The following is a 27,114-nucleotide window of genomic DNA, read 5'->3' on the forward strand; positions in this document are numbered from 1 at the left end:
TATTTTTATCATTAAATATGATATACGGAGCTTATTCTCCATGCCGCACCCGCCTTGAAGTCCTGCCTGAGAGCGTTCCTTTCAGACATCTGTGCAAATGGAAACATATATTTTCTGATTCCTCATACAATGCCCTTTCCAAAAATGTATAGATTAGCAAATCCCCAAAAAATTCCCACGAAATTATATAACAAACCTGACTAAATGGTGTTTTATACTCCATTTCGGGTTTTCATGAGCACAATTGGACCAACAGCCTGTGCTCCCACTTAGTCTAATGAGGCTTGAACTAGGTGTTCTCATTAAGCTTACTCCAGGACTCCATAGTCTCAGACTAACTAAGGCAAATTTAAGCCATGTCCATGCAAGCCATTTAAATAGCCAGGATTAACTAGTCTGATTTAGGCCTACTCCTGTCTTAATTTAAGCCCTGTCTCCGAAACCGGCCCCAAGTCCCCCAAACTCCCAACCAGCCTAGCGATTACTACCAGGAATTGTCCTTTTGGGATGGTACGACAAGGTCATGCATTATTATCACTAGATACGCAATAGAAAAGGGGGCTGCACTGTGTTGTGTGCGTAATAATCCAAGTAACCATTTTCTTTCTAAAGTGCACATGTGGGATGGTAATTTCTAGTCGTGGAATGCCAAGACTACGCATTTACTTGCCTAGTTTTTTTGACAGCTAAACCCGTTGAATGTACAGGCCTGACAAAATGTGTTATAATAATGGAATCAACTCTCTTGTGTGGAGATGGGTGGCTCTTAAAAGAGCCGTTGTTTTTGGTAGGGGGTGGTTGAGTTTATGAATAGTTTAGCCGCCGAAGCCGTACAGAGTACGTCCCTGGCGTTTCAGAGCGTATACAACATCCATGGCGGTGACGGTCTTCCTCTTGGCATGCTCGGTGTAGGTGACAGCATCACGGATAACGTTCTCCAGGAACACCTTCAGCACACCACGGGTCTCTTCGTAGATCAGACCAGAGATACGCTTGACGCCCCCACGGCGAGCCAGGCGGCGAATAGCGGGCTTCGTGATTCCCTGGATGTTATCACGGAGAACTTTGCGATGACGCTTGGCGCCTCCTTTTCCGAGTCCCTTTCCTCCTTTGCCTCTGCCAGACATCTTTGCGTTCAGAATAGTAAGAATGACTTCGATGAAGTTGTGGGGTGAATTTATCTCAGCTACGAGGACGTGATTGAGACCAGGCTGTACAGGAAGCGCGCGCTATCGCTTGTCTCTTTTTTTCTTTTTCTTGTGGGGGATTTCTGTAGAGGGAGGAGCTTCTGCTAGGGACAACGTTTGGCATGATGGGCACTCCTTGAAGCATGATGATGAGCACACATTTCAGGTCAGAGGTGTGGACACACTGCTAGTGTAGGTTTTCCATAGACTCAGTGTACTGTACTTCTACTGAAGTAGGCTAGTGAAATAATTTAAATTCACAGTATTATTCTACAGCAAATCTACATATCAATGAATGAATCATTATTTTTGATTCCACACAACATTATCGTTCATTACAAAAGCATTTACTTTTTCTATAATCTATTACATCTCTAACAAGCTAACACTTGTTTGGCTAGCTGGTACACACAAACACATTAAAATGGTGCATGAAACATACTGTACACTATGTTGCATGTTTAGTAGGTCTCCAACAAATGTATTTATTCATTATGTTTTATCTTTGACAGCCTATTTCTACCTCCCACCATCTCCTATTAGTTTTGTAGAGGGGTGGCATAATTGTGGTGAGCAGTTTCAGTGGTCTGATAACTGATGCTAACAACGGGGCTATCTACCTTACTCACAAAACAACAAATAACTGTTTGGCTATCCTAAGTAAACAACACACAATCCTAGTAAACAACACATGTAACTCACTAAAACTTACCCAAGAACACAGCAGATGTTCTGTCTGCAGACGGCTGTCCCAAGAATAGTGAACTGATGTGGAGATCACTGTCTGAAATTCCGTTGTCATCTGTCAGATTCGGAGTTCGGAGTTTCCGTTATGTATAGTCCAGTATTTAGGAGTTCATTAATTGCCCACTGTCGATATTTCTGCCTGCTTTTGAAATTCTGTTGATAGCTTTAGGGAGAGGTTCAGCTCCATCTTGTAAATTTGTCAACAGGTCCAGACACACACACGTGGCTCCTTACATAGAGCTGGGGTGGGTGTGGCTACACACACTGCAACACTAATACGAATAATACCCCCCACCCGACTTTGCTAACTAAATGTAGGTATTTAGTGAATGTAAAACTGTTGGATATGATATCGAGTGGGTTCTTCATCGCTTCGTTTGTCGTCCTATGCCAAAAACCGGAAAACACATTTTTTTCACAACAAGACTTGTTTGGCTCGATTGTGAGGTTTCACAATTGCCGAGATGGGGACCTATTAATCAAACCCTGTCACATATGATTTTTAGCCTGCTGACGAAATATCTACAACTAACCTCAATGAATGTAGTATACTGTATAATATGCTCTGAAGTTAATTAATGTGTACAGTAGAGACGTAGTGAGATCCATCCAAGGCAGTCCTGTGAGAAACACCTCCCCTTCAACCACCTCAGACATGGGCCTGAAGGGGAACCGGGCAGTGGAGGCCAGGTGCATGCTGGGAGCAGGTGAGGTCATGCTAGCACGGTAACCAAGAGGGGGGGGTAGCTTCAAAGGTTTGGCCAGCTTTTACAGTTTTTTTTAGGTGTAATGATACAAGATGTCACATAAGGACAATATAAATCAATCTGGTTCAGATTTACGGCCCTGTATCTGTGAGGGTACAGCAAGGCCAGCAGCACTTGGATGTGGCGTATCAGAACACCACAAACATCGTGCACTGCAGTTGAATGGGATCTGTTGATCAATGTGTGGCCTGGCATGACAATAGTAGAGAGAGGGAGAAATACATTTATTGGATTAGTAGAAGAAGATACCATTGTAATCCTTTAATATATTTAATCACAAGCTGCCCTTTATTACAGTTCCACACACCTGTGTACCTGGCAGACGATCTGCTGCCCCAAATGGTTCATAGTGCAATGAAATGAGATGGAATTACATGAGATTCATTCTATGAGATATTTTTAGCATGTGAAGTGTCATTGGGTTAGAGATATTAAAAGGATTTGGAATAACTGATTTCTTAAACTGAAAGAGTCACAGCAAGGATCAATTGTAATCATATACAAAGTGATGTGCAATTTCCTCAGCACTCATCTGGCCTCAGTATCACAAAAGTGAAGTTCAATTGAATGCCACACCCACTGCACTTGATTGTTGAGGTTATGAATGCCACACCCACTGCACTTGATTGTTGAGGTTATGAATGCCACACCCACTGCAGCATTGAGGGCAGGTGAAGGCCCTATATAATCAGCCTAATTTACTCAGAAGGCATTGCTGTGTTCACGGTAAGTAAGGAGGAATTTCTGTGTTGTAGAGTAGTGAAAGCAGGTAGGCTATGCTGCTTTCACTAACGCAAGTGAATTATTATAAACATGTGTGTTGACCTTGTGTGTTGACCTGATTTACGTGGCATATTTGTGAAACTCTTTCAAGGTTTTAACAATTCATTTCCCAGCTGCACATTCATTTCCCAACTGCTGAAATATGGTAAGCATACCTCCTTGAACTGGTGCATTTATAGCACTGAAGTTGTGTGCACACTAACAGAGTATTTGGGTCATCTTCAATTAATTGAGTTTGATGTGGTGAGCCCCACCTTTCCTGACTTAGCTGTGTTGGTACACACTTTGGATAAAAGATAGCTGGTACAGTATGACAATGATTTGATTTCATGGTCTAAGATGAAGGGTTTTTCTTAACAGAGGGAGTGCATCTCTGTACACGTCGGCCAAGCAGGTGTCCAGATGGGCAATGCATGTTGGGAGTTGTATTGCCTGGAGCATGGTATCCAGCCAAATGGGACAGTTCTGGCGGACTCTGGTGCTGTTGCTTTGGCTGACTCGTCATTTGGAACCTTCTTCAGTGAGACTGGGAGTGGGAAGTATGTTCCCAGGGCTGTTTTCATTGATCTGGAGCCTACAGTTGTTGGTAAGGAGGTGCACAATTGCTCTACACTGGTAGATGGTTCATAGTACCGACTACATTACATTTAGTCTCGATGCCTTGGTAGCATGTGAAGCCTAATTTATCTTGTGTGGTACTCCAATGACTAGTTGCCTTGATTCATTTTCTGCATGCATTTTAAGGTGACTGCTTCTCTAGATGAGATCCGGAATGGACCCTACCGTCAGCTGTATCACCCTGAACAGCTCATCAGTGGCAAGGAGGATGCTGCCAACAACTACGCCCGTGGCCATTACACCATCGGCAAAGAGATTGTGGAGCCTGTGATGGACAGAATACGTAAAATGGTAAGGCTCCACAAAAGTGATGCAGTACATTTATAATTATTCCTAGTCCATGTTCTATGGCTTTTCCTGTGCCATCTCTGCAAGGACGCAAGTCTCGATGTTGAACATTTGGGTGACTGTTTTGTTTTCAGGCTGACCAGTGCACCGGACTGCAAGGGTTCCTCCTCTTCCGCAGCTTTGGTGGTGGGACGGGCTCTGGCTTTGCTTCTCTCTTGATGGAGCGCCTGTCTGTGGACTATGGGAAAAAGTCCAAGCTGGAGTTTTCAGTCTATCCAGCTCCCCAGGTGTCCACAGCAGTGGTGGAGCCCTACAACTCCATCCTGACCACCCACACCACCCTGGAGCACTCTGACTGCTCTTTCATGGTGGACAACGAGGCCATCTTTGACATCTGCACGCGTAACCTTGGAGTGGACCGGCCGTCTTATGTAAACCTCAACCGCCTCATCGCCCAGATTGTCTCCTCAATCACCGCCTCCCTGCGTTTTGACGGAGCGCTGAACGTAGACCTGACTGAATTCCAGACTAACCTGGTGCCTTATCCCCGTATCCACTTCCCCTTGGTAACTTACGCTCCCATCATCTCTGCAGAAAAGGCCTACCATGAGCAGCTGTCTGTCCCTGAGATCACCAACGCCTGCTTTGAGCCAGCCAACCAGATGGTGAAGTGCGATCCCAGGCGGGGCAAGTACATGGCGTGCTGCCTGCTCTACCGCGGTGACGTGGTGCCCAAGGATGTCAATGCCTCCATCGCTGCCATAAAGAACAAACGCTCCATCCAGTTTGTGGACTGGTGCCCCACTGGGTTCAAGGTGGGCATCAACTACCAGCCCCCGACGGTGGTGCCAGGGGAGACCTGGCCAAGGTGCAGAGGGCTGTGTGCATGTTGAGCAACACCACTGCCATAGCGGTAGGGCTGCAACTAACGATTATTTTGGTAGTCGACTAATCTGTCGATTATTTTTTCGATTAGTCGTGTGGCTTTTCGCTGCGCGTAAATGGCGACGCAGAAGCATAAATCCGGCTTAACTAGCTATCTAACCTAACGTTACGCCAAGCTACAGCTGCTCACAGAGCTAGTTGATTGGCTAGCTAGCATTGCTGGCTAGACTACAGACAGCTCACGTTAGTAGGCTACGCTTGGCTGTTTATCTTACAGACAGCTCGCTGGTGGACTCAACATAATTGAAATAGCATTCACTTATCAAGCATCATTCATGATCATCCACCATGACTACCTGGTATTTTAATAGCGACCACCCCTCACTTCATTTCATCTCGCGTTCTCCTGGCTTCAACATGGAAAACCCCTGATACGTAACGTTACATACAAGCGCCTCTGTCTGTCACACGCGTGCCACAGGGCAAATAAATTAATAGCACAAACGCTCATAGCATGTACAGCCCTGTCCATGAGACGTTGTTTTCCAACATGAAAGAACATAAACATTACGACCCTAACAATATAACGTTAGCCAGTTGGCTAACAACGTTAGCTAAAACTTACCCAGCTGATTCTTGCATGGCTCCCGTAAAAAAAATAAAAAATAAAAAAAATAAAAACGTTTTATTTTTTTATACGATTAGTCGACACTAAAATTCCACGTCGACGAGTTTTTATAATCGACATCGTCGATTATGTCGACTAATCGTTGCAGCCCTACATAGCGGAGGCTTGGGCAAGACTGGACCACAAGTTTGACCTGATGTATGCCAAGAGGGCCTTCGTACACTGGTATGTGGGAGAGGGCATGGAGGAGGGGGAGTTCTCTGAGGCCAGAGAAGACATGGCTGCCCTGGAGAAGGACTATGAGGAGGTGGGGCTGGACTCTGGTGACGGTTGTGAAGATGATGAGGAAGAATATTAAACTGATCCCATCTTCAGTATGTATATTTGTTCTTAGCAACCCCTTGTCTAAACATTGAATAAATCCAAAAGCATTTTGCACTTGATGTTTTGTCATTTCCACTTAATTGATTTGTTCATCCTTTCAAAGCAAACAAATGTTTGGTTGCATCTGTCCAAGTTTTTAAAAAGCTAGAAAGCAGGGCTCACTTAAGATAAGCTACTAGGTTTTATAAATCAGGGCTCACTTAAGGATGGCTACTAGGTTTTATAAAGCAGGGCTCACTTAAGGTTAGCTACTAGGTTTTGGGAATGGACATGTACTAGACAGATGTAGGATTGACATGACAACTAGACTAGCGTGACTGCAAGTAGGATTCATCTAACTTTGTTGACTAGGTTTTCCTTGTTCAGAAGAACTGGTCAAATCTTCTGCATAGGTGTGCTGTGTTCCATGAACATTATTAGAACTGAAAGTGTAACCAGATTGTCCATCCATACATAGATGTGTAACGATGGTTCTAATCATGCCTGGTGCGGCAGGGATTCCTTTACAGCTTTAAAGGATGTGATGTTACCTTTGCTCACTGTAAAACTCTTAAACGAACAGAGGATCCAGTGACCTCACTCTTCATGGATACACAGCTGGGGGCAGAAGAGCTGTATCCTAGCTAATCTAAGCTGTAATACAAAGGTAGATAACTCACTCTGACTTAAAACACACTTCTCCATGGTCAAATGGTTTTATTGACAGTCTGTGCCACACATCTAACTACCTAGATGACATGGACAGGAAATTGTTTCATCAGCCTGCGAATTAACATGTTAGTGTGGTAGTAGGGGTTGGTTGTGTGTGTGTCAGGGGGTGGGGTGTTCTACTGGGGGGTGGTTTTGGTCTCGACTGTGGAGGGATGGGAGCCAGGGTGAGGTTAATTAGCACAGGTGTGGGGAGTTTCTAATTAACCTTTTACCCTTTTATTATTATTATTTTAATTATTTGTTTTACCATTACTGTCTAAATCAGCGTCTGTTTTCTCACAAGAAGGTGGGGGATTACAGTGGAACGTCACAACACGTATCTTCATACTGGTCCGAGTTTCCCGACAAACTCTGACTTGTGTCCAAATTGGGTGGTTTATTTCCCACTAGGGAATTCGTATCAGAGTTTCCTACATCTGCCGAACGCACCATTATTCTCTGATAAAGTAACACTTTTGACGCCTTTTTCTTACGGAGCCCCCCTGGGGTCACATGGTAGAAAAAAAGATTTGATGTGTGAATCTGTTTAGTAATTCGTTCCCTCGGTTTAGTAATCCGTTCACTCTGTTTAGTAATTCGTTCCCTCAAATGTTGCTCCCCAATACCCTTACTGGTTTGATTACAAATGATCTCTGTTTTGGTGATTTCTGTGCCCAAAAGAACCTGGGTCTCCTGCACATCAATGCAAGGAGTTTAATTCCTAAAATAGATCAGTTGTCAGTCTGGGTAAACGGTTCCAGTCCTGAGGTACTAGTAATCACTGAGTCTTGGTTAAGAAAGTCAATTTCCTATCCTGAAGTACACCTGCCAGGCTACAATCTGTTTAAGCGGGATAGGTCTTCTAAGTGTGGGGGGGGGAACCTTTCCAAAGTACACCTGCAGTGCTTTGCCCTAGCAAAATCCATCCCCAAACAGTTTGATCCATTAGTTCTTAACATCAAGCTATCAAATAGTTACTCACTGTCGGTGGCTGGTTGTTATCGTCCTCCATCAGCACCAGCATGTGCTCTAGAACAGTGGCGGACTCAGGCTGTTTGAAGGGCAGGGGCAAAAAGAAAAAAAGGGCACCTACTGCACAACATGGGACCCCATCAGCGAGCAAAGAGATGATGCGTCATTTGGTGAAATAGTCTTCATCCTTGATTAATTCAGATTAACATTATGTAGTCTAGGCCAGGGGCAGATTTCGGATTGTAGGAGATCCGGTGCTGAAAAATTGGCGCTTTTTTTGCTGCGACACCACAAACTTCAACTTACCACCACCATATAGCGGACAAAAGTCACTGGAGAACACTTATAGGATTTCACGAGAGGTATTAGAGAATTAATGTAAGGATGGAGGGTTGGGGTTGATGAACCTGGAGGTGAAAAAGAAGGCTATGAGAGTGAAAAGTTGTATTTGTATAGCGTATTTCTCACAAAATGTGACCCAATGCGCTTCACATGATGACAGAACACGCAAGCAGGCAAGGGAAAAAACTGCACACTGCATCCAGGAAAATTCCCTTGCAGCCCTCTACTCATAGAGCGACTACTTCCAGTTTGCAAACCAGCGCACAGCAGCAGCCCCCAAACCCTCCCCACGGGGGACCCCCAGCCGCCCCACACACCCGCCCCACCACCAGCACACCCGGCCCAGCCAACCAAGCACAGACCATAATAGCTCCGTACCTGGCTAGCCGAACCAGGTGCCCCGGCGGCGGAACAGACCAAACACACGGGGCGGCCGGGGCCGCTGAGGAGAGGCCTGAGGACCACAAGCGCACAGCAAGCAAGCAAGGGCGAAAAACCTGTACACCGTGTATCCAGGAAAGATTCCCTGCATCTTATTAGCGTATACACTGTTCACAAGTCATTCCTCGTCATCGGAACTGCTTTGTCCAGTGCGGAGCTCAGATCCTGGTGCAGGTCCTGGCGCTGGTACAGCCTGGTACTTCAGCACCCAGGTACTCTTTCGTGTCAACAGAAGATCTTATATAGAAGAACATATATATGAGACATTTTGAAATTGTATTGTTTTTTTTTACAGAAATAAACATTGAAAATACAGGCAAGATCCCTCCCACCACTTGTTGTCACTGTCATGAACTAATGGAAGTTAATGCCCCTTCCTCCTTGTTTGTTTTATCAATTTTGAAAAAGCATTTTGGATCTTTAAAATGTACATATTGGTGCAATTACATCTAATTGTCCACATGCCTATTATATTTGTATTAACTGGACTGTACAGAAATATTCTTCAAAGTGTTGAATTGATCGCTGGTATCACTCTGCTCTACGACACTTCCTGTGGATATCTGTGGGCTCAGTGGTCATTCGCGGGGCGTGGCGGGAGGGCGCGCGCACATGCGCGTCTCTGCTCCGAGGCCGGATTGGTCCGTTGCTCGCCAATTGAGAAGGGTCCAGCTGTAGCCGCAGCATGAACGGAGAGAGCCAATTGGATGAGGTGTCATCGGCCTGGTGGCCAATGAACGCCGGTCACGGTGAGCTATAAGTACGACACACTACGCAGGTTTTTATTATTTCAGACTCTTTTCTTCTGTACTTACGGAACTCGCTAGAATCCAGAAAATGTCAGGAAGAGGTAAAACCGGAGGCAAGGCCAGAGCCAAGGCGAAGACCCGTTCTTCTCGTGCTGGGCTCCAGTTCCCAGTGGGTCGTGTACACAGGCTCCTGCGTAAGGGCAACTATGCCCATCGTGTGGGCGCCGGCGCACCGGTCTACCTGGCCGCCGTGCTCGAGTACCTGACGGCTGAGATCCTGGAGTTGGCCGGCAACGCCGCCCGCGACAACAAGAAGTCTCGTATCATCCCCCGTCATCTGCAGTTGGCCGTCCGTAACGACGAGGAACTGAACAAACTGCTGGGCGGTGTGACCATCGCTCAGGGTGGTGTGCTGCCCAACATCCAGGCAGTGCTGCTCCCCAAGAAGACCGAGAAGCCCGCCAAAGCCAAGTAAAAGGCCCACTTCGTCATAACTATTGAACCCCAAAGGCTCTTTTAAGAGCCAACCACTTTTCTCTCCAGAAGTGCAATCCATTCCTCCGCCCTCTTAAAAGTTGTTAAAGTGTGGTATGATTAGTTTCGTGATGTAACATTATACACCCACTTTCATTTCACGGATATGCGCCCACACGAGGTAGAGAAGAGGCACCCACAACACGGTTAGACAATTCTTTCTTTCGGCCTCATGTGCTGTATCAATAACATTGTCCTACATCCTCAGGGTGTTATGCAGTTAATGTTGTTCCTCCATATGTAATTGAAGTTGGCTTGGTTGGTCATGTTACAAAGCAGAGCGGGTTGATGATAAAGGATTACATTGACAAACTTTCCATTTTTGTCCGTACATATTTTCAAATGCATCTCTTTGAAACCCAACTGTTAAGAATAGATTTGGCTTTCTATAAATGATTTTCAAGATTAGAATTCGCACTGGCGTCACTTTGTTACAAAAAAAAGATATTTAACTAATGTAATAGCATTAATAAACGGGGTAGAGGGCAAACAAAGGAGCGGGAGGTTTTAGGGTTTGAATTTAAGGCGGGCATGGTGGACGAGGCTCGTGTTCAATGTCAGTCCGAGACGTGAGGGAGGTGACAACAAGCCAAAGGGCTCGTCGATAGTAGCCGCCTTTAATGGTGACATGCATGGCCATGTGTTGGGTGCTAAGCCTTCTATTTCACTGGCCATAATAACTCACATTGTGAAATTAATTCATAGGGGTGGCTATGGCTCAGCCGGTAGAGCCGGCGTCTTAATGATCGCAAAGTCGGCAGCTCGCAGCGGTTTGAATCGGATTGTCACATTATGAGATGAATTCACTGGGAGGTTGGGGGGTCAAGGATGTCCTGTGCAACATCTGCATCTGGCTCCAGCATGTCCCCATTATCCAAACACACATTTTGTAAAAAATAAAAAAATAAAAGGCACAGGACGCAATAACGTTTGCTTAGTTTGTCCATTCGGGGATTCCGTTGTTCGACTCCCATTGGCTATCCAGAGTTGACTCTCTGATTGGTCGACACAGGAGGGTTTTGGTTTACAATGGCGCTGTCTGCGGGACTGTGAAGACACACCAACCCTACTCTCTCTGCAGAGAATGAATTAAACCGTTTTCAGTCAAATAGTTTTATTTCATGTAAAAGTTACGATAGCTAACATTGTTGGTCCCCTCACACCTCACCACGGTAAGATGCATCTGTGTTGTTTTTGTTTTACGTTAGCAAGCTAGCTAGCTGGTTAGCTAGCCTGTTATATGTGATGTGTCTCTTCTAGCGAGTTTGTTTGTTTGTGTGTGTTTGTGTGTGTGTGTGTGTGTGTGTGTGTGTGTGTGTGTGTGTGTGTGTGTGTGTGTGTGTCTGTGTCACAGTGTGAGTGTGTAAGGCTGTATTTCCATGTTCATATGACTCTCTTTCTGTAGCTCTTTGGTTTTCAAGTTTAGGGAAAGGAGATTATTATTTCCCTTTCCACGTGAAATAACTTTGTCTGTGATAGTTTCTTGTATGTGCACACATTACACACATAAACTTCAACTGGTCCAGAACTCAGCTGCACGCATCATCACTAGAACTCCCTCCATTCACCATATCACTCCAGTTCTCCAACAACTTCATAGGCTCCCCCATCAAATTCCGTATTCATTTTAAGATTCTCCTACTCACCTTTAAGGCTCTCCATAACCTAGCACCCTCATACGTCTCTGAACTCCTTCCTACTCACACTCCCTCCCGTAGTCTCAGATCCTCCTCTGCCAACCAACTTGTCATCCCTTCTGGCCGCCTGACTACTATGGGATCTAGAGCCTTCAGCCGTTCTGCTCCCCGCCTCTGGAACTCTCTGCCACCTAACATACGCAATATTGACACTCTCACCACTTTCAAATCCAGTCTTAAAACACACCTTTTCACAATGGCTTACTTGGTTTGATCTTCTGTATTTTGTTTGTTGTTATATCTGATTTAGCTGTTTTTATCTCATTTTGCTTTGTTGATTTGAATGTTTTGATATGTGGGTTTAAACTGTCTTGTAAGGTGTCCTTGAGAGCCTTGAAAGGCGCCCATAAATTAAATGTATTATTATTATTATTACCCTTGAACTCTTTCTATTTTCAGCCCACAAAATGCCTGCGTTCCGTCAAGTTGGAGAGAAGCAGCTTCCTAACCCTGTTCTGTGTATGGCATGGTCTCCAAAGAGAGATCTCATTGCCCTTGCGAACACAGCTGGCGAGGTAGGGCCGCAACTGATGATTTATAGATCAGTGGGTCAGACACATGAGAGAGGTGTTCCCATACGCACAACATGTTTGTTTGTCCTACAATGAGTCTTTTTGTTATTCAATTTGTATCAAGCTGTATTGGTAACAGTGTCTAAACCATGTTTGTGTAGCTGCTACTGCATCGATTGGCCAATTTCCAGCGTGTTTGGAGCTTGCCACCCAACGAGAACACAGGGAAGGAGATCACTGCGCTCGCTTGGAGACCTGATGGCAAAGGTCAGTAATGACGAGAGGCGGACCACATTATTATCAGTTATAAGTATAATATTTACTTTGAGATATTGTTGAGATAATGTTTTTGTTTATCCACATGTTCAATGATGATGATGATGAAAACAGAACAGGCTAGGCTGTATTATATAGATGTATTTTACCCATGTCATTCTCTAAGGTAGTGTCTTTGCCTGTCTGTGTTGTTCCCAGTCCTGGCCTTCAGTCTAGGAGACACCAAGCAGGTGGTCCTCTGTGATGCAGAGAAAGCAGAAATCCTTCACCTGTTCCCTGTGGAGAACCCTGTGTCCTGCATGCACTGGATGGAGGTGCTGGAGGAGAGCAGGTCTGGACCACAGTAGGGGAAGAGGGGTTCAACTAACAGATATGGAGAACTTGTGTTCATTTGGGTGAACTATCCCTTTAAATCGTGTCTGACCTGTGTGGTGAGGAATCTATATCCTTGTGTTTCAGTGTGCTTAGCTCCTTCTACAACTCTGAAGACGAGTCCAAACTTTTTCTTCCCAAGTTGCCGACTCTTCCGAAGAGGTAACCATGCATTTGCATTTTAAAGAATTATTATTATTTATTTAACCATTATTTTTAACAAGTAGGTCCCTTGAGATTAAAATCTCTTTCGAGGGAGACCTGGCCAAGATAGCACACCAGTACAAGTACAAGGTTACACAATTGGAGAATAATAGACAATAAAAGGGACAACAGATAAACATTACAAAATCCATTTTAGGATTTTTCATTTCTTAACCAGAGCGACCAGAACTCTCCCAGGGAGATGAGATTATTAAAATGTAGTGTGTTCTGGAAGTTATTCCATGACCAGGGTGCAAAATAAGACCTTGCTTGACCGTGTCTTATCTATTCTCAGTTACAGCACAACATCAAAGGTCTTCAGGTATGTCAATGTGTCATCAACTTCCAATGAATATTTCAAATAGATCTCTGCACTAGAATCCACGTGTTCTCATAACCAATCGCTTTGTGTTCCAGTGAGGAAAAGTCTGATGAGGCTATGAACCTCTTGGGAGAAGTGAGGTGAGGACTGAAAGTTTCACGTGATTGATAACACACCCATTCAAATAGACAAACAGTCTCCTTATCATACATGTGCTGCATCCCAATTAGATTAGATTTATATTGGATTAGATTCAACTTCATTGTCATTGCAGAGTACATGTACCAGACAACGAAATGCAGTTACCAGAAGTACAAATAGTGATATAGTGCAAAGGTATGATAGTGTAGACAAAATATGATATGTACAGTTATGGTATGATATTTACAGTATGGTGTATACGGAACAAGGTTGGTATAGTCCATATATGTAGATGTGTAATTTATCTATTATGAGATAGCTGAAGTGTGGACTTGGGCACTTCCCCATGTGGATTAAACAGCATATGATTGGTCTAAGTATGGCATCTGGCACCAATCCATTCTCATTTAAGTGCCCACAGAAAGAAATCTAATGTAGAAATTGTGCATGTTCTCATCCATTATCTATGTCCAATTTAGTTCCATTTGTGAGTTGCATTTTTGGGTGATTGTAGCCTCTGCTGTTGTCATCTGTGTGCAGGTTAAACATCCTGGTCCTTGGTGGAGGGTCTGGTTTTGTGGAGTTGTATGCCTACGGAATGTATAAGATCGCCACTTTAACAGAGGTAAGGCTGCGCTTGCTCACGCTCCATTTAGGTCACAATAGACCTATCACTAAGCCACGCCCCCTTTAAAAAAAAACTCAGACAATCAAACAACGCTCGCTCAAATTCTTCACTGACAGTGACTGACTGTGACTGAATGACATTCAATGACCTACAATGGCGGGAGTTCAAATTTCTGATTTACAAGTAAGTAATAGACATGTTTTTTAAAGATGACAAGAATATTTTGTCTAGAAGCTTTTCACCATCAGATATTAGCGAGTTGTTTGTCTGCCTGTAGTGACTTTTGCTGTGATATGATTGGACAATTTTTATTTTGGGGCGTGGCTTAGCGATAGGTCTATTACAGATGCCAGATTAAATTACTCCTTTGGTCTGTGGCTGATGGCTGTAAGGAAGTAGGAGTGTCCCATTTCTCCACCTTTCCCCCCAAAGTATGCACTTTTCCCAGAGTATGCACTTGGATTCAAAATGGGGATGGATCTGTGTGTAAAAGACAATACTTCGACCAATCCTGTGCTTTCAAATATACACAGGCAAGTGTACAAGTGTGTACTTCAGCAGAAAGAGGATGTGCCTTGTGTGTTTGTCTCACCTGCGTGAGTCACGTTGTGACTTCAAACTGCTCCTCCTCAGGTTCCAGGGACCTGTCGCAGCCTGTGTCTCTCCAGCGACCTCAAGTCTCTGTCTATCATCACCGAGGTCAGGTCCCCTGACAACGACCATGAGATCTGCTACATCCAGGTAAGAGTTATCATTCAGGTGACGGGAAGCCTCACTTTCTTTCATCCTGTCAGCCTCTCTTTCTTCCTGTCAGCCTCTCTTTCTTCCTGTCAGCCTCTCTTTCATCCTGTCAGCCTCTCTCTCTCGTAAGTTCCTGATACTCTGGTCCTTTTAGTTCCTCCTTCACTCCTCCTTCACTTCTAATGTTCCACTGCAATAATTCTTTTGATGCTTTTCGTTTTTTTTTGCTTTTTCTATTCTTTCACTAAGCATCTTCAAGTGTTATGCCGCAATTCATCTGGCTCTTGTTAATTCAGTGCGTTCATCACATCTGTCCCTACTACTTCCTAAACAATTGGATAAATAAATAAATCCATGTTCACTGTCTCCTCCAGCTGGACACAGGGCTGTTGTCAGACTGCCTCCCTGAGGTCACTAGGATGGCCCGCAAGTTCACCCACATCTCCACCCTGCTGCAGTACCTGCGCCTCTCTCTCACCTGCATGTGCGAGGCCTGGGAGGACATCCTGATGCAGATGGACCTGCGGCTCACCAAGTTTGTCCAGGTAAGCGCCGGGTCCCGTTTTGTTTGCTAAGAGAAATAACTACGGTGGCCTGCATAAGTCATGGGGCCGTGAAGCATTTTATTTTTTGTTTTGGCGGTATACTCGCAAAGTTTGGATTTTGAATCAAACATATATACCTGTGAGGTTAAAGTGAAGAATTTTTTTGTGATGGTATATATTTGTGAATATAGTGTACTAGGGATGCACGATATTATCGGCACCGATATTTATCGGCCCGATAATGGGAAATTAATGTTTATCGGTATTTATCGGTTTTATAAAATTGTAGCCGATATAGAGCCGATAATATGAAGCCGGAAATATTTCTGCTTCCGGTTTCCGCGCTCATGCTGCTGCGCCTGCGTACAGGCACGCAGTGTATAGACGAGACGAGAGCGAAACATGCCTTCCCCGGTGTGTCTGACATTCTGCAGAGTTTCTGAGGCAGATAGTGCGTTTGCAATTTGCAATACATGTTCGACAAAAGTTCGGAGAGGAGGGCAAAGGTCTACGAGTTACAACACAACGAATCTCATAAGTCACCTTAAGATTCACCATTGCAAGCACGCTGTATGGAAGGAATATCAAGCACTAGTAGTAGCAGAACAAGGTAGCCTAGCCGCGAAAAAAAAAGCTGCTGTGCCTATTGAACACGCATTTGAAAACTGCAGGAAGTTCACTCGAGACAGCTCAAAGGCTCAAGCAATCAATGAAAAAATAATGGAGTTGATGGCCCTCGACGACCAGCCTTTCTCTGTAGTAGAAGATAAAGGATTTCGCCAGCTAATTTCACATTTAGAGCCCCGGTATACACTCCCAAGTCGCCGCTATTTTGCAGACGTGTGCCTGCCTGCTATGTATGATACAGTCGCCACACACATCCATAGTCTGATCGATACTAGCGTAAGCCAGATAAGTTTTACCACGGACATATGGACTTCTGACATTAGTCCAGTCAGTATGCTTAGTTTGACGGCCCAGTGGCTGGATGAGGACTTCAATATGAAGAAGACACTGCTGCATGCGCAGGAGTTCTCCGGTTCGCATACTGCGACAGCCATCCGCGGTAATAAATTACTCTTAGGTGAGCCTTTTTTGTTTTCATAAAAGGAGGCCAGATCTTGGCAAAAAAAAAGCATTGTGCACTGTCTATAACAGATTCTGTTTGTTAGAGGAAATAATAAATGAACATTTGAAGAGTCAGAAGTGTTCTCTTTGTTGTGTTAACAATAGTGATGTAAGTTAGATTTGGTGAGATCACTATGGAATATTAAATCATCAATCTTTGCTCACTACATAGCCTTTCTTACCTTCAGGTGTGCATGAACTACAGGTTATCAACTGTGAAATTATATCTGAATGGTCTTTATTGTCATTGATATAGTACAGGTACCAAACAACGAAATTTGGGAGGGGGGGGGCTCCCCTGGTGCTAGGAAATAAAAAATAAAAAATAAAAATATCTGTTATCATATCGGTTATCGGCCACGAGAAGCGGGTTAACATCGGTATCGGTATCGGTTGGAAAAAATGCATATCGTGCATCCCTATAGTGTACTATACTCTATATTTTGACAGACATCAATGGAAGACCCCAAAGGCAAACGCAAAGCCTAGAATCAGTGCTAGACATTGACACCTGCACAAATTATGTGACGGATCAGACCTGACTTATCAGAAACACCTGTCAAGCCAATTGTCCCATTGCTTTTGGTGGCATGAAATAGGGGGACTATTATAAGTACTATACTATACGTGTTAGCATTTCTAAATGGTGAATCCAATATGTATACAATTACCCACAAATAAAGCTGACATACTCTAACCCTCATAAAAATGGTTTGATTTCAAATCCAATCTTTTAGAGTATCGAGCCAACTGAAGAAAACATTCTTCCCTGTCCCATTATTTACACAAGGTACATGGTCAACAAACTGTCATGACCTCATCATTACCGTACTGTTGGAGGGAAAACATTTGAAGTGTTTTTTGTTGTTTTTGTCAATCAAGTGTGATAGCACTAGGCGGGGACACAAACCACTGTGGTGCTTCTGGACCAGGATTGAGGACCACAGTTCTATAGTCTGAATTGATGCATGTTTTTACCTCCATGTTTTTAGGAGAAGAACACCAGCACGCAAGTTCAAGATGAGTTCCTGGAGCTTTTGCTGTGGGGGCAGTCGAGGTGAGAAAAAAGTCACTGTGGTCAAGTTTAGGGCTGCACGATTAATCGATTTTAAATCGAAATCGCGATTTGAAATTATGCGATTAGCTAATCGCAAAGCCTGCGATTTGCCTGCGATTTTCTTTTTTTTTTTTTTTTTTTACTTTTTTTTTTTTTTTTGCTATTTAGCTGACGCTTTTAATCCAAAGCGATTTACAATTACGAATTACAGGGACATTCCCCCTGGAGTAACTGAGGGCTAAGTGCCTTACTCAAGGGCACACTAGTAGTGGTGTGGTTTCAGGCGGGATTTGAACTCACACAACCTTCCGATCACAAGTCCAACTCACTAGACCACCACTACCCGTATGGGATACGTCATACAGCGCGTCGGATTCAACGTCAATGAACGTCAACGTCAATGAACGTCAACAATGAACGTCAACAATGAACGTGAACGTCAATGAACGTCAACGTCAATGAACGCACACCAACAACATCGCACGTGAAACGCCCACGTTTCGGTAGCTAGCAATAGCAACATTCATGGTGGATAATGGCTTCAGCAGAAGTAGTTTGATGGTATCATGTGGTAATGCTCTCTGAAAATAGATAGATTCATCCAATCACCTGCCAAGTATTTTTTGAAAGTACCTGCCCTTTTCCAAACAGCTTCCAATTAAGCTTTCCTAGATGGTTGTGTGAAACAAACCACCTGAGTCAGGTTAGTAATGCTCCATCACATGTTTTAATCTGAAGCTTGATTTTAAAGCAACCCAACTTTAAAGCAACCCAATGTAAGTTTAGTTCTTTCACTCGTAGCTCGGGCTGTGGGGGTGCTAGAGGAGGGAGCCTCTAAGTCCCCTGAAGACGTACAAACAAACTGCACGTTGATACGACCTTCCTAGCCGGAGATATGGCCACACTTTACAAAAACGTTTTTTTTTTTTTTTTTTTTTTTTTTTGCTATTTAAAAAAATAATAATCGCAAATTAATCGCAATCGCGATATCTGTCCAAATAATCGCAATTCGATTTTTTCCCCAAATCGTGCAGCCCTAGTCAAGTTGCACTTTTACGCTACTGTACTCAGCAGAATATGCTTTTTTATCAGCTAATGAAGTAGCTGTTGGAATACGAAGTTGGAAAGATGCTGTCTCACAGGTAGACAGTGTGCCTCCAAATATTGCCTGCACACTGTAAGTAGCTGTGAAGTCTGAGGGGCGAGATGAGGAATGATGGTGAACAGGTTATTAATTGTAGGTGCAATACTTTAAAAGTCCAGAAGGTGGCACTTGAGTATTTCACTGAACCAACTGTGCATGGAGATGGTTGATTTTGAGGTGTTTAGGGCTTTTCTTTTGACATGCAAACTCTAGTAAACTGTTGAATTAAACTGGAGGTGGCCATTTAGTAGTTTAGTAAACTCGCACGTTGTGTCAAATATGAATATGGAAAACAGATTGTAACTATTCTTGATTTCTATTCAGCCCTGAACTGCAGGCCCTCCTCATGAATCAACTGACCGTCAAAGTGAGTAAAAGAAGTTGAAATATTTTTTCCCTCCATTTCCTACCCGTGTGTCAACCCAGCCCACCTCAAAGTGCTCTGTGCTGAACTATATGTACTTTGAGAGGCTTAATACCTCTTTAGTACAGTGTAACTATTACTAACTGTAACTAATAACGATGATAACAATAATAATATTTTATTTTTGTAAGGAGCTTTTCACGTGTACAATCTCAAAGCACATACTATACGGTTGACCATATTGAGAATGTGGCTTGGGGTGTTGGGTTGATGACAGTATCTTGTTCATTTATCAATTCAACAATACTATGAGTTGCTCAGTTTTGCTTTGCTACGTTGCTGTGTTCCTCTCAGGGGCTGAAGAAGCTGGGCCAGTCTATAGAGTCCTCTTACTCCAGCATCCAGAAGCTGGTGATCAGCCATCTGCAGAGGTATCCACTCAGCTAGTCCTAATCCTCTCCTCTTATCCACTCATCTTAAACTGTGACCTGATGTTCTCCTGGCATAAAGTGAATGTTTAACTGTGAAGAAAATAGAATACCAATTATTCTTGATCTGCTATATTGGCTGAGGCAACTTTATGTGTATTTTGAATACAGTAGTAAGTTTAATTTTATTTTTCTTTACCTTTTTTTCTTCATAATTTATGATTATGATTATTATTATTATATACTACTGATTTTGCAATGCAGTATAATCACCATGAATGATTGATGGCACTATCACTAAATATAATTGTTGCAGGCTTATACATCTTTCTGTGCCTGCGGTTTAATAATAATAATAATAATAATAATAATAATAATACATTAGACTTATATAGCACTTTTCTAGACACTCAAAGACGCTTTACAAACTGAAAAGATTGAGTATTAAAATAAAAGGTTTAGTTATTTCCATTGCGTTCTTGTGGCTTATTGACATGAGAGAACACAACCATGTTGTACTGCTGTGAAGAACCCCTCCAGCACCATTAGAAGTTTCTTGTGGCAAACCTGGCACATTATTCTCCAACATTCAATTCCATTCCAAAGCAGGTGGGCTATGGCAAAGAGCATGCTATTTGGATATTTAAAGCCTAATAATAATAATAATAATAATGATGAGATTCCAGTTTTTATATTTGATAAAATAAAGCTTTTATAGCCATAGGACAAGCATTCCTAACATTTTACTCGTAAATGAATTCTCTAGGGGACCAGAGGGGTGAGATTTTGAGGCAGTGGCTATGATTTTACGAGCGCGTAAAAGTCTGGAACGCCTATGAATAATACATCTTGGAAAGTGTGGTGCCGGAAGTGCCTACAAGGCGCAGAGCATAAGGAAATCAGAATAGGCCCCAAGGTGGTTTTGTAAAACCAACCAATCCCACATTGTTGTTTCTCCCTCTCTCCCTCTCTTCCTCTCTCCCTCTCTCCCTCTCTTCCTCTCTTCCTCTCTCCCTCTCTTCCTCTCTTCCTCTCTCCCTCTCTCCCTCTCTTCCTCTCTTCCTCTCTTCCTCTCTCCCTCTCTCCCTCTCTTCCTCTCTTCCTCTCTCCCTCTCTTCCTCTCTTCCTCTCTCCCTCTCTCCCTCTCTCCCTCTCTTCCTCTCTTCCTCTCTTCCTCTCTCCCTCTCTTCCTCTCTTCCTCTCTCCCTCTCTTCCTCTCTTCCTCTCTCCCTCTCTCCCTCTCTTCCTCTCTTCCTCTCTTCCTCTCTTCCTCTCTTCCTCTCTCCCTCTCTCCCTCTCTCCCTCTCTTCCTCTCTTCCTCTCTCCCTCTCTTCCTCTCTCCCTCTCTCCCTCTCTTCCTCTCTCCCTCTCTCCCTCCAGCGGGTCAGAGGCTCTGTTGTACCACCTCAGTGAGGTGAAGGGGATGTCCCTGTGGAAACAGAAGTTTGAACCTCTGGGCCTGGACGCTGCAGCTATAGAAGGTACTGTGTGACCCACATCCCCGTTGTCTTCATTGATAAAAAGCACAGTTATGGTCGTCAAGGATCCTTCATAATAGTAATAAAAGGTTTATTTATATAGCACTTTTCCCAAAGCATGTGCTTCACGTAAAAGATGCTGTTTATCACGATGAGTAGAGGAATCTTGGGGCATAATTGATTCACGATTTAATCGGTGTGAAGATCATGGCAATATTTGTACTGTATTTTCTGGACTATAAGTCACACTTGTTTTCATAGTTTGGCTGGTCCTGCGACTTAGTCAGGTGCGACTAATATATATCAAATTCACTCATATATCATATTCATATTCATATATCATATTCAGTGATGTGGAATGAGATCGGGAGCTTGGTGAACTTGCTTACCGGTAACTCGCTTGTTGGACTCGTGGCTTGTTGTGTTAATTTAGCCTATTCAGCCTCCCAGGTATGTTCTTTATGCTATTGTGTAGCTGAATAACTGTTAATGTGTTACGTTAACATACCGGACTTCTATTCAGCCTGTTGTTCTGTGTGCTATTGTGTAGTTGAATAACTTTCCTTTCCAGATTAAATGTCTGTTCTTGGTGTTGGATTTTGTGAAATAAAAATGGAAAGAAATGCGATTTATAGTCCAGTTGTTATACACAGGTATATTATGTTATGTTTTTTTCCTCTTCATGACACATTTTTTGACTGATGCGACTTATAAAATACGTTATATATATAAATATATACGTATATACACACAGTAAGCTTTGTTCAAACTGTTTGTTGTTGAATACATATTGTGTGAATATTTCTTTTCTTTTTGTTATTAAACAGATGCTATTACAGCAGTGGGCTCATTCACGTTGAAAGCCAATGAACTTCTCCAGTGAGTTTGCAGACCTCTTAATGTGCTTTTCTCATCCAGTTTCTGTTCTAAAAGAACACAAACACAAAAACAAGCAAACTTCCTCAGTAAATTCCTTGGTGTTATGGTGTGAGACTTCTCCACTCTGTGTTGTTTACCTCTGTGTTTCTCTCACTCAGAGTCATTGACAAGAGCATGAAGAACTTCAAAGCTTTTTTCCGATGGCTGTATGTCGGTGAGTTCCCATTTTGGTGGGATTGACGGTGACTTGAATGGCACTTTTCATCTCATTGCTTGTGTATTAGTCTAGAATATAATTATTATTAGTCTAGAATATAATTTCAAATAGGATTGGTTTTGAATGACAAATCCTCCAAATGTTTATTCCAATGCAGCTATGCTCAGGATGTCAGAGGATCATGTCCCTCTGGAGCTCAACAAGGTGAAAGAGAATCATAATCACAGTTTACAATGGATGCTTTTTGTCAATTGTTTTATAATGTCATACCTGTTTCATTGACTTCTCAGATGACCCAGAAGGACATTGCCTTTGTGGCAGACTTCCTTTCTGAGCATTTTAGTGAGGTGAGATGAGGAGAATGACACTTCCTATTCCATAGCTTCTCACAGACGAGTCATTGACATGCCCTCTCCCCTCCTCTGACAGAACGAAGAGCTGTTCGACCGAAAGGGAAAGTACTTCAATGTTGAACGGGTCGGCCAGGTAAGCTGTGTGTCTGTGTGTGTCTGTGTGACTGATCAGTACTGATCTCTCTGTGTGGGTGTGTGTGTGTGTGTGTGTGTGTGTGTGTGTGTGTGTGTGTGTGTGTCTGTGTACCGCACCGTCATGAGATCAGTACTGGACCTTCTTTTATATTGTGCAGTACCTGAAGGATGAGGACGAGGACCTTGTGTCTCCGCCCAACACCAAAGGGAACCAATGGCTGAAATTTCTGAAGGAAAGCACACACTTGAAAGGTGAACTATGACCTTTAATTAGATGTTGGCGTTTGGTTTGTTGTGTGCGTTGTGTGTGCGCCTCAATTGTTTAACTGATTAACTTGGACTAAACTGATGTCACTGGTTGATTGATTGATTGATTTGACTGTAAGATTGATTTGTTGATTGATTTGGTTGTGTCTAGAGAGCCCATTGCTGTTCCCCTCATACCCTCAGAAGTCCCTCCATTTTGTGAAGAGGATGATGGAGGGTGTGATTGAATTGTGTCTACATAAACCCGCTGTAAGTAGAACACACATGCGTGTGCGCACACACACACACACACACAGGCAAAACATACACACTCACACACCTAGACCCAGACACACACAGTCCTGCTCACAGAAAGGAATTAATATTCTTGTAGCTTTAGTATCCCCTGCAACTCACATATACAGTATAGCAGGGGGGTGAAGGTTGGCTCAGAATCTGCTGACTCAAGAGCTTCTCTTATCAGGAATGCAAACCATCAATCGAACTAACTCTCCCCGTCAGAGAGAGGTCTGTCATAGTGTAATCTGCCTCTCTCTCCCTCTCATCCCTCACTTGCACATCCTCCCATCCCTCACTTTCCCGCCTTTCGCTCATTTACTTGTGGTAATATGATTTTACTGCAGTAACAAGATACACCACGCCAGACACTGTGTCCTTGTATGTATTAACGTGCATGAAACTACGTTAACTCTCAAATGCAGTCAACTATAACAGTTGAGATTATTCTTTTACTTTCTATTTCATTATCGTGGGAAATTCAATTATATTAAATACTATTATATATATATAGTATAATATATTAATATATTTGTCTCTGTGTATAGGAGGTCATTGGGAAGTCTGTGAAACAGGCTGTGTGTTTGCGTCTGTACACTGTGCCTGGGAGGTAAGGGCTTCATTTCACATTGTTTTTAATGAATGAATTCTGTTTGTTAAAGAGTACTGGTCTCATTTATGTGTCTCTTATCTTATCTAGTTCAGAAAACACACCAAGACTTTTTGAACTTCCATCATTGTAAGTACAGTAAAGCGAATAAGTATTTTCATCTCTCTGGTGACATTTCACCAAAAGCCCTCTCATAATGATCCTATTAATAACAGACTATTATTGCTTGTCCAGGTATAATGAAAAGAAGAACAATATGCACTATGTGCTGTTCTGCATGCCAGAGATTTCACCATGGAAGCTTTACCTACTTCGGAAGGGAACCGACCCATACAGGTACAACAAAACAATTACTACAATAACTACAATTGAAATGTGGTTGTCCAGTTTCATTTTGATCTCAAAACCAATGTTTTGTGTGTGTGTTTGCCTGTGTGTTTGCGTGTGTGGTTGCGTGTGCTGTGTGTTTCCCAGGCCTGTTCCAAATGGTGTCATGGCGATTGATCTGAGCAATGTTCTTAGCCACAGTATTGATGATGAGGCTGCAGGAGCTCAGTGAGTATCTTTATATTAACGTTTTGTTGACATTTAGCAGATGTTTTTTTATCCAAAGCGAAGTAAGTGAATCATCTATACATCAGCCATCATAAGAAAAATCTATGCTAGGACCAGGTGCCATTGGCAGTCACAATGCTAGAAGAGGTAAATTATACCACAATCCTGCATTTTAAACGATACTGTCTTAAGCTACACAGGCAAGGTACAGGGTCAACACGTGCATAATCTGCTATAACTGACACAACAGTATAAAAAGTATTCCCCCAAAATTATCCCCCAAAAAACATTATTTTAGTGGTAATGGTAAACTGCACAATTTTAGACCCACAGTACCCCATACCTCTGTATGTGTTTTTTTTCTTTCCAGCAATGACAGTGTGTACAGCTGTACAGATGCTCGTTTCTATGACGACGAGACATTAACAGTGGTGCTGCGAGCGTCGGAGCAGGAGGAGAACAGGGGGCGTGTCCTGGCCCAGCTCCCGCTAGGCTCCGCCCTCAGCTGCACGCAGGAGTTCAACTGGGACCCAGCCCTCAGGTGTGTGTGTGTGTGTGTCTCTGTGTGTCTCTGTGTGTCTTTGTGTGTGGGTGTGTGTGTGTGTGTGTGTGTGTGTCTCTGTGTGTCTTTGTGTGTGTGTGTGTGTATGTATGTATGTATGTGTGTGTCTCTGTGTCTTTGTGTGTGTCTGTGTCTCTGTGTGAGGTCCCAAATCACCTTCACACATAAACCTGTGTTCCTAACACCATTCAGTGTCCTTCCTTTCAGTGACTTTCCTTCATTGGTCCCACGTGGCAGTAAATACATTACTGTAATGCATAGGAATGTGCCACAATAAAATACATGGGTAAAAATATGGAAATACACAAACATATGACACAAACATTTGGCAACGGCTCATTCCAACTTATTGAATCTGGCTATTGTCTATTGTCTATTGTTAAGAAGCTGTGCCAGATGAGGGGCTGCGTATCCAATTGTACCTACACCGGGGAGGCTGGTGGAAGTAGAAATCGGAGGACGGGCTCATTGTAATGCATGGAATAGAACAAGGAATGGTATCAAATCACATCTATCTAACCATAACACGATTTCTACCTCCACCAGCCTCCCCTGTCCTTCACCTCACCCCCACCCCTTCAGTTCTGATCCACCTGTAACTGTGATTACAGGCAAGCACTGTCAGGAGTATAAAAGCTACCAAATTATGACCTAACATGCAGCTGACATGTAATGGACCTATCGCTAAGCCTCGCCCTGAAATAGACATTTTCCAATCATATCACAGCAAAAGTCACTACAGGCAGAACATTTGGACAAACAACTCGCTAATATCTGATAGTGAAAAGCTTCTAGACTAAATATTCTCGTCTGATCTTTAAAAAAACATTTTGTACTCATGTCCGAGGACCAGACATGTTGTCTCCCACGAGTTGTCAATTCTCCTCTCATACCTTCTGGAATTGTCTCCCAAATCCTATCGGCGGATGGGGAGGCGCGTGCTCACCGTGCCGTGCTGTCTGTCTGTGTTCTCAGGTTGGACCAGCAGAGCGGCGCCATCCCTGCTGAGGGCCTGGCGTTGGAGAACCAGTGGCGGGACCTGGAGAACTTGAAGGCCCAGTTTGTGGCTGTAAACGGGATCCGCAAAGTGGCCTGCGTGGTAAGAGTTAATGATGGGGTGTTACTAGGCTTCATTAAGGTTAGTTTGGGGGGGGGGGGCCTTTACCAGGGTTCATTAAAGGGTAGTTTGGGGGGGAGCAATATAATAATGTGATTATATACTATATAATCAGAGACCAATATAATAATGTGATTATTGATGACTACTGATTTATCATTGCCATTTAGCGCCATGTTAAAGCTCAAAACTACATACTGGACATTTAAGATTTAAGTAATCATGTAGCTGAGTGACCTTGCAATTATCACCAACACAGTAGACAGGCCTTTACCAGTAGTTTGAGAAATACAGTACATGGCTCAGAATCCCTGTCTGAGGTGGCATCTTTCTTCTCTGTGTCTGTCTGTCTGTCCGTCCGTCCGTCTCCCCAGCTGAGCTCTAACCTGCGGCATGTCCGAGTCTACGAGATGGACGTGGAGGATGAGGACGACGAAGAGGTGCCCGAGTCGCAGAATGCCACAGCTGACCAGGAGGGACTTGAGGACACCCTGACCTCCAGCCAGGCTGAGGGGGAGGCTGAGGCCCAGGCCAAGGAGGAGACGGAGGGCCAGGGAGGAGAGGACGTGGCACAAAGGAGCGCCGAGGAGCAGCTGGAATCTGAGGAAGCTTTGGAACTTTCATAGCAGCACTTCATTTTCGGCCCGGTATCATCCCCAACCCCACCTCCTCCTCCTCAGCTGGCTTCAGCCACTTTTTTAAATTCTCCCTTCCTTCTAGCACTTTTCCCTCAAACTCCCAAAAAATAAAAACTAATTCATATGAGCTTCTTGTCTTTGTGGTTAATCCTCTGATTTGTTGTGTTTAGACATGTCCAGTTGTATCTTAATGCCCTAGAGCCTTCATAGAGAACATCTGTTAAACTGACCAAACCCAGAATGTCATTATAAAAGTAGTATGTTAGGATTTGGTCAAAAGAATGCCTGATACATCATTTATTTTTGTGGTTGGGGTGGGGACAACGGTTAAATATTAAAGTGACTATCTTAAAAGGGCTTTGTGGTTAACATTGATGTGATTGTGTCTCTGATGTGAATGACAAACACTGACTTTGCATTTCACTGTGTATCACGTAGTAGCCTACACAGCAC

General features: G+C 43.4%; 3 protein-coding genes and 1 pseudogene across 4 annotated transcripts; 3 read left to right on the top strand and 1 right to left on the bottom strand.

Moving 5' to 3' along the window:
- Nucleotides 1-815: 815 nt before the first annotated feature.
- Nucleotides 816-1,127, bottom strand: LOC308175748 (histone H4; the record flags this gene model as incomplete). Its single annotated transcript, XM_080550296.1, has 1 exon — nucleotides 816-1,127. One exon carries the CDS (start codon nucleotides 1,125-1,127, stop codon nucleotides 816-818), a length of 312 nt encoding a protein of 103 aa, XP_080406422.1.
- A 2,720-nt stretch (nucleotides 1,128-3,847) lies between these two features.
- LOC308175586 (tubulin alpha chain-like) lies at nucleotides 3,848-6,261 on the top strand (annotated as a pseudogene). The gene is made up of 4 exons: nucleotides 3,848-4,070; nucleotides 4,245-4,393; nucleotides 4,525-5,303; nucleotides 6,064-6,261. The product of its transcript is annotated as a tubulin alpha chain-like (transcript).
- Nucleotides 6,262-9,569: 3,308 nt separating this feature from the next.
- Nucleotides 9,570-10,064, top strand: LOC308175730 (histone H2A-like; the record flags this gene model as incomplete). Its single annotated transcript, XM_080550278.1, has 1 exon — nucleotides 9,570-10,064. The coding sequence occupies one exon, from the start codon at nucleotides 9,570-9,572 to the stop codon at nucleotides 9,954-9,956; it is 387 nt and encodes a 128-aa protein (XP_080406404.1). The 3' UTR covers nucleotides 9,957-10,064.
- A 2,055-nt stretch (nucleotides 10,065-12,119) lies between these two features.
- On the top strand, nucleotides 12,120-26,687 carry anapc4 (anaphase promoting complex subunit 4; the record flags this gene model as incomplete). Its single annotated transcript, XM_080550242.1, has 27 exons — nucleotides 12,120-12,227; nucleotides 12,386-12,491; nucleotides 12,699-12,831; nucleotides 12,960-13,034; nucleotides 13,372-13,398; nucleotides 13,494-13,538; nucleotides 14,080-14,164; nucleotides 14,801-14,908; nucleotides 15,283-15,453; nucleotides 17,574-17,638; nucleotides 19,107-19,149; nucleotides 19,501-19,577; nucleotides 20,955-21,055; nucleotides 21,880-21,931; nucleotides 22,090-22,145; nucleotides 22,306-22,352; nucleotides 22,439-22,495; nucleotides 22,578-22,634; nucleotides 22,795-22,888; nucleotides 23,055-23,152; nucleotides 23,728-23,789; nucleotides 23,880-23,918; nucleotides 24,024-24,125; nucleotides 24,264-24,344; nucleotides 24,715-24,885; nucleotides 25,882-26,005; nucleotides 26,398-26,687. The coding sequence occupies 27 exons, from the start codon at nucleotides 12,120-12,122 to the stop codon at nucleotides 26,647-26,649; spliced, it is 2,436 nt and encodes an 811-aa protein (XP_080406368.1). The 3' UTR covers nucleotides 26,650-26,687.
- Nucleotides 26,688-27,114: the final 427 nt, after the last annotated feature.

Source organism: Nansenia antarctica (assembly GCF_963989245.1).
Source record: "Nansenia antarctica genome assembly, chromosome: 1".
Lineage (NCBI taxonomy): Eukaryota > Metazoa > Chordata > Actinopteri > Argentiniformes > Microstomatidae > Nansenia > Nansenia antarctica.